Genomic DNA, 7,424 nt, shown 5'->3' with positions numbered 1-7,424 from the left:
ATGGAGTACTACACAATTTTCCCTTGTTTAAATTTATTTTCTTTGGTTTTTTCTATCACTTCTGGTGAAAAAAGTATGAAAATAAACAGACAAAATATAACTACTCCGAAATTTATTTTCACACATTTTATTTTCCTCACTTTTCCATATAAATGAACGAACAAATTAAAATTAAGAAATTATTTTACACACTTTATCCGTTTATAATTTGATTTCATTTTCAGAGAAAAAGATAAAGATACAACAGGACCCACATAAAATCACCTTGAGGAATTAAAGAGTATAAAACCCTTTGCCCTAAATTTCTCTACCCCCTCCCCTCCTCCAGTCTCCCTCTAATTTTCTCTCTCTTCAGTCCTCCGCACCTCCACTAGACTCCACCAAGAAGCGAAGAGAGAAAAAGATGGGAAGCCCATTTGCAAATGGCGGCGGAGAGCGAGGACTCGGCGGCGCAGCCAATGGCTCGGTGGACAAAGGGGTGGATTACGCCAACTACTTCTGCACTTACTCTTACTTGTACCACCAGAAAGAAATGCTCTCTGATCGTGTCAGAATGGATGCTTACTACAACTCCATCTTCCAGAACACACACCACTTTCAAGGAAAGGTTTATCTCTTCTCTTTCTTTACTAAGTTAATGTCTTTATCAAAGTTTCCAATTTCTTGTTGCAATTTTTGGGTTTATGGTGCTTTTTTCGGGACCCAATGCGTCAAAATTTGTACAATTTTGATTGGTAATTGGGGCTTGTTTGGGTTAAAATCTTGGATTTCTGTTTTTGATGTCATTTTGTTAGTTAAGAGCTGCTTGTTGGCGCACGTTGTTTGCTGTGAATTTTCTGATCATGTTGGTTTTGTGGATTTCTGCTGTAAGGCTTTTATAGTTGTATGTATGAAGTATTACTGAGTATTTTCGAAACGTCTCGAAAAACGTTTCCTGTCTTTACATGGAATTGAGAGATAGAGAGAGTATAACAATGATAGTTTTACGACATTACTCGGAATTGATAGATGTAGAGTGTGAACTGTGAAGATTGTATTTCACTATTTCTTTTTTATAAATGGTATTTTTGCAAGGGAATTCATGTCATATCCTTAGTTATTAGGGTTTGGGATGATGTGACGACCATTTCCTAATGGAGTTATCATCTTTTTCAGTGATTGGCTTTTGATTGCTCATTGAGGTTTGGTCCTGTTCTGATTTCTGTTATCTGTTTGTGTTTGTGTGGAAAAAGACTGTGTTGGATGTAGGAACTGGTAGTGGTATTCTTGCAATTTGGTCAGCACAAGCGGGTGCAAGAAAGGTCTATGCAGTGGAAGCTACAAAGATGTCTGAGCATGCTCGTCTTCTTGTTAAAGCGAATGGCCTTGAGGATGTTGTTGAAGTCATTGAGGGTTCCATGGAAGATATAACTCTTCCGGAAAAAGGTTTTTATTACTTCTTACTCTGGTTTCTATCCCTTCAGTTGTAATCAGTGAAATTTTGTAACCCTTGATGCTATTGGCTGAACAGTTGATGTAATTATATCTGAGTGGATGGGATACTTCCTACTGCGCGAGTCCATGTTTGATTCTGTGATATGTGCACGAGATCGATGGCTGAAGCCAACTGGAGTTATGTAAGTCATATATAAGTTTATGGCGTTTTCTTTCCGATTCCAATCTCTTTGCTTATGTGTAGTCTGGAAATTCCTTCTTCTTTTATTATTTGTAGAGAATTGTAAGGGGCTGGCTTTATTAACCGAGAATACATTGAAATGTATTGGCCCTGCCTTAATATCCTTGTTACTTTTTTTAATGGAACTGTAGAAGTGAAAGAAGTAAGTTTGGGTTATTTTGACATTTTACTACCAGTGTTACTTTTTGAACATGAAACAAAAAGGATTAGGATTTTAAATTAGTGACTCTTTTGAATGGTCACTTATATTCCTTTATGTTATTGCGAGGGGTTATGGGGGCTGAACTAGGATGCCAGGACATACCTTTGAAACAACTGCTAAATAGTCTTAGGGGACAAGGATGTTGTTCCCTTGGTTTGCATAGAGATCCCATATAACTTTTTCTGTTATTAAATTCAAAGAAACTTACCCGTGGGAGCCACACCCAGACTATCAAATTTCTTAGTTGTCTAACGTAATCAAGGCTTTAACACCGGGTATAATATTTTGAGAAATTGTTGACTTGAAGTTCCACCTTGAGCACTTTGTGTAAGGGTTATTTGGTGAGGTAAATATGTTTTGGTAATATTTCAATATGAAGTTGAAATTAGGTGTAATTTTAAGTATCACTGTTGCAAACTTGCAACTAATAAGCTGTTTTCTCTCTAATGTCCATTTCCTCTCTATGACTCTGTAACAATCAAATAACATATGGTTTAGGATAGCATTTATAATTTCTTTGCTCAACTGATAGACCAGTATGCAGAAGACAAACTAGTTGAGGTTTGAAAATGTAAATGAAAGTAATCTAGTGGATGTGGCATTGCTTGTTAGGTGAGAGAAGGCTATTAGTTAGGATGCATGGCCTTGGTAAAATCTCTGGTGAAGGGAACAGTCCAAGAAGTGATTGTTTCATCCATTGTAGACAACTTTGATGCTTGTTAGCTTTTTGCTTGAGATAAATTGTTGCAACTTCGGTAGTATGATAAAGTGACGACTTAAGAATTAAGATGGTAGATGGTTGGACCTTTAGGAAATTCACATACTGAATTTGGAGTAAGTTCGAAACTTCAAATGCCTTTCCGTTAGAAGTTATCGATGAGCCAACTGGTACCTTAAGGTCTTAGTGTCTTACCAAGCAGATTTAAGGTTTTGGTGCTTGAAGCAACCTGAATATTTTCTCAGGTCAATTTTATGTTTTTTTTGCTGACAGATGAAGTAGAAGAAGTTAGTTGCTTCGATTTTTTGGGAATTTTAGCAAGCTTTTTGCTGTATGGTTTATGAGAAGTAATTGACACTTATTGATAGTTGTTTCTCATTTGATGGCTTCTATTCCAGGACTGCCCCTTTATCAAAGGGGAAGGATATGTAGAAATGTATTTAACTATTTAGAAGCTGAAAATAGGGCGATGCTTCAGATCACATTGTTGTGCATTTAATAGTATCTTGTAGACGCCTCTCCTCAGATAGATTGTTCCTATTTGGTGTCATGACATTGTAATGACACATCTGTTAAATAACTGGAGGAAATTTGGGACATGCAGGTATCCAAGTCATGCACGCATATGGTTGGCTCCTATAAAGTCTCACTTGATAGATCAGAAAAGGGATCACTTTGATGGAGGTATGGAAGAATGGCATGGTTTTGTTGATGATACTAAGAACTCCTATGGTGTAGATATGAGTATTCTCACAGAGTCCTTCACTGAGGAGCAGAAGAAATATTACCTACAGGTCAGTGCTCATTTTTTGCCCTTAATTGCAATAGAGCAATGATAAAAAAATACTATGATGTTTTCCTTTTTGAGATTTGTTTCTCTTCTACTCTGTTTGGAATTTTTTTCTTTCTCTTCAAACCCTGTTAACAATTTCGTGTATGGGTTCAGCATCTCATTTTACAGATCTGTTGGCTAATTTACATCTTTCTAAAAGTGTATGTTCAGGAAATTAAACTTCATTAAATTTATAGTGAGGGTTTTCTGTATTTTCACCCCGACAAGTACTTTTTTGGCGTCTGTGAATGTGTGCATATCTTATTTTTTTGTGAAAGGTGTATGTGCGTGTATGTTTGCTTGAACGCTTTCTCTCCTTCTTTATTATAGCTTCATGTCAAGTTGTTTTTGTACGCTTTTGTGTGTTCTTGGGGGCACAATCTTGGCTTCTTTCCAACTTTTTTGCAACTTCCCAAAGAAGTACGATGTGAATAAAAGAGAACAGATGAAGTACAATACACACCCTTATGTTTTGTTTAGGTGCTGTTCGGCACCACAGTTGTTTCTTGTTTTTCCGTTTTTTACCCCAAAGAAAAAACCAAAACCTGTTCGGCTAAATGGTTTAATAAAACAAATAACTGGTGGTTTTCAGGAAACAAAAACGATAAAGTAGAAACTACAAAGAGTGGTTTTAGAAAATTAGTTTTTAAAAACACGCATCATCTCTGACATTCATCTCAATGCCTCTCATTTATATCTCCTCCAGAAAATTAGTTTTCAAAAACACGCATGATCTCACTCATTCGTCTCTATGCCTCTCATTTATATCTCCTCCAGAATCACAATTACCCAAAATTCAATTCAGACGACATAGATCACTCCGTCTTGTGAGGAGGCGACGCCGGCTACTCATCTATCAGTTATAGAACTTGGGTGGATAAGTCCATTACCAAAAATTCAATTCGCACTGTTTGAAGTAATAATCCCCAAAACTCAATCACATCTACCAAACCAGACAACAACACAAACAAAAGAAAATCAACCCCAACAATGGATGAATCCCATAAAAGAGATTACATGCATCCTATTAGTACATACTCCGTATACACCACCACGGCTCCGCCGCCTTCTGCACCACCTAACCGTAGCCGATACCACCCACACCTGCGAACACCATCCAGGTTCCACCTCAGTGATAATGGTGGTTGGAAGCTTGGAACGACAAGAAGATACAGATGGTGAAATTTATCATTTTTATTTGAATATTTTAAGTTGTGATACTTTATCTAGGTAAGGATGATAAATAACATGAGAGGAAAAAAATGGTGGTATTAGATTAAGATTTGATTTGATAGGAAGCCATGGCTATAATTTGGGCGAGAAAAAAGAACGAAGGTAACAAGTGAAAATGAACATGACAGAGTATCCCCTATGAAAACAAAATGTTGTTTTAAATCAGTTTTATAAAAAATAAAAAATAAAACTCAAATCAGCTTTCAGTTTTTAAAAAACGAAAAACTCAAAACAGGAAATAATACCGAACAGACCCTTAGCTTTTATTATATATTTTATTGAAGTCGGCAGTTATGATTTCAGACTTCATTGTGGAACAACCTTCGTCCTGAACAAGTCATCGGGACAGCTGCCATCATCAAGGAGATGGATTGTTTAACTGCTACAGTTGATGATATTCTTGTCATTAAAACTCAATTTTTCTCATCAATCTTGGAGGAGGATACAAGGTTCTCTGGGTTTGGAGGCTGGTTTGATGTTCATTTCCGAGTAAGTTGAACTTTTCTATGTCCATAGCATGCTTGATATTTGCTAAGAATTTCCTTGATTATTTATTTCCTTGATTATTTATTATTCTGGTATCTCAGGGAAGAAGCGAAAGTCCAGCTAAATGTGAGATTGAGCTGTCAACAGCCCCCAGCGTTGAAAATGGCACGCATTGGGGTCAGCAAGTAAGTAGAGCACATACAAATACAGCATGTTGGAACTTTGTTTATACTTGTATTATTAAGAACGTAGAATAGACTGCCATATTTTTAACTCTAGGCAGTGATTAATCCTTGATAGTAATCTTCATCTTCATGTCCTTAATAGCAAGAAATGTTATTGATTCTGGGGATGGGTATCACTTTTTAACTTTCATTAAAGAAAGTACAGAGTAGATAGAAAGAAGAGAATACATTTAGTTGGCTTTCATGTGTTATTTTTGCTGTCAAAGTGATACTTATATATAGGTAAGACAACTACGATGACCTTCAGGAAGTAGAAAACTTCAGCAGCAGTTGAATACCATTCTCAACTTGCAGATATTTTTGTTAAGTTTTTATTTGAAATTAGGATAGCTGTACATTAAGTGGTCTTGCATGGAAATATATTGTATGTGATCCTCCCTATATTCTGAAATAAATGCCAACTTGTTACTTCAAATGTTGTGATTCGCAGCGTGTACGCCGTGTAGTAAATCACAAATGTTAAAATAGGCAAATATTTTATGATGGGATAAATCAGGGACCATGTGGATGAAATCTATCGTCGATTGCCGAATTCTCATGGTATGCTTGATAATGATACTAAATGATGTCATTGCAAGTTGGCCACTGTTGTGATATATTTTTGGGTCAATCTCAGGTCTTTCTCTTAAATTCTCCTATTCGTAGCAACAAAGGAGACAATATGAGTATTTCCTTTGTGATGAACCGTTCTAAAGAAAACCATCGACTGTTAGAAGCTGAGTTTGGGTGTGAGTTCAAACTAGCGTCTGGCCAGCCGCTTCAGCCATTCAGGAAGAAGTTCTTCATAGAGTGAGGAAGAAAACTAATGAAGCATTCTTCTCTGGAGTCTTACTACAGCAAAATATGGTATGGTTTCAGCATTGCAGCTTTTCTCGATTCAGAAACATTTAGCTGTATAAAAACATTGTGAAAATTATGTTTTTCATAATCTTTTGCTTTGTTTCCCCAGAGCTGCTATGACTCAGAAGACATAAAGCAGAAGTCTGGTACGCTGTTGAAACTTGTCAGGATATGGTCAAGTCTATTTGGATGTGGTGACCCTTCTTTAAACGTACTCTCGAGCTTTTTCTGCTGGTTTAATTGTCGGATATACCAATTTCTGTGTTAACCTGAATGACTACAAGGATCTTACTTTGGTACGACAAATGGGTTTGAGTTCATCTGTATTGACTGAAACAGAGCTCATGGCGAGGCAAATATGATTTTGACGTTGAATGATGTAATACGTAACAGTAGAAAATAGTGGTGAAATGAACAAATATTTATTGATGTTTCCAGTAATTTTGCATTTGTTTTTGTTGATTTTTTTTCCTTCAGAACTTTTGCAATTCCTAGGGTCATCATTATATACTGATGAATGTTCCTCTGTACCAGTTTGCCACTATTGATGCTCTTGTTGACATTTTTACCTCTTAAAAAACCTCCAGTCTTAGAATAACTACTTATCAAACTCCAAATTTTTCGAGAAATCAGGTTGATTTGCTGTGACTAGTATATAAAATCTGTTCAGCCACTAATAAGAAAGAGAATGATAAGAACGCTGGTGTAAAAAACCGATATTGACTGGTCCATATGATTAAAACACTTAATGATGATTGATTAATTGTACGAAGCATATAATCTTTCAAAATCATAAAACCATGTCGATATGATATAACAAGCTGGCCTTTGTGATATGTACTACAATTATGGTGTGATCCTATTCACCTGATTTTTACTTATTTTTTCCAATCTGATTTAATAAGTGATTTTCACTTATTTTTTATGATCTGGTTTAATAAGTGAAAATAAGGTGAATATAAGTATTAATACTCTTATGATGCAATGTTAATTAAATTAAGAGAACGTTTAGAATGGTCTTTTATCTTACCTTCTCAAAAAAATAAATAAAATAAATTCAAAGTTGTAATCTTCAAAAGCATTATCATGTAGATTATTTACAACAGGCTGGATTTAGCAAGTACTCCGTAGCAACGTTACGTGAATGCAACTAAAAATCGTGTGTACAGCGTTAATGTAACTTAACTGAATGA

General features: G+C 35.8%; 1 protein-coding gene across 2 annotated transcripts; it reads left to right on the top strand.

The window, feature by feature from the left end:
• The first annotated feature begins 306 nt into the window (after positions 1-306).
• Positions 307-6,761, top strand: LOC110800706 (protein arginine N-methyltransferase PRMT10). 2 transcript variants are annotated; one of them, XM_022006017.2, is made up of 8 exons: positions 307-607; positions 1,233-1,425; positions 1,511-1,616; positions 3,200-3,389; positions 4,964-5,149; positions 5,248-5,331; positions 6,008-6,237; positions 6,341-6,761. In XM_022006017.2, the coding sequence occupies exons 1-7, from the start codon at positions 404-406 to the stop codon at positions 6,182-6,184; spliced, it is 1,140 nt and encodes a 379-aa protein (XP_021861709.1). In that variant the 5' UTR covers positions 307-403; the 3' UTR covers positions 6,185-6,237; positions 6,341-6,761. The 2 variants fall into 2 exon arrangements, with proteins under 2 accessions (XP_021861709.1, XP_021861710.1); XM_022006018.2 differs by lacking the exon at positions 6,341-6,761 and adding an exon at positions 5,822-5,931 and having other exon boundaries at positions 6,008-6,208.
• Positions 6,762-7,424: the final 663 nt, after the last annotated feature.

This window comes from Spinacia oleracea, chromosome 2 (genome assembly GCF_020520425.1).
Source record: "Spinacia oleracea cultivar Varoflay chromosome 2, BTI_SOV_V1, whole genome shotgun sequence".
NCBI classification, from domain to species: domain Eukaryota; kingdom Viridiplantae; phylum Streptophyta; class Magnoliopsida; order Caryophyllales; family Amaranthaceae; genus Spinacia; species Spinacia oleracea.
The sequence above is the reverse complement of the archived record's forward strand: the minus strand, read 5'-3'. Positions and strand labels throughout refer to the sequence as shown.

Bases quoted from the DNA above. Each gene is read 5' to 3' on its own strand.
- LOC110800706 (XM_022006017.2), top strand. From the start codon at position 404: ATGGGAAGCCCATTTGCAAATGGCGGCGGAGAGCGAGGACTCGGCGGC. The intron at 1,426-1,510 runs GTTTTTATTACT...TTGGCTGAACAG, and splicing joins TATAACTCTTCCGGAAAAAG to TTGATGTAATTATATCTGAG. The intron at 5,150-5,247 runs GTAAGTTGAACT...CTGGTATCTCAG, and splicing joins GGTTTGATGTTCATTTCCGA to GGAAGAAGCGAAAGTCCAGC.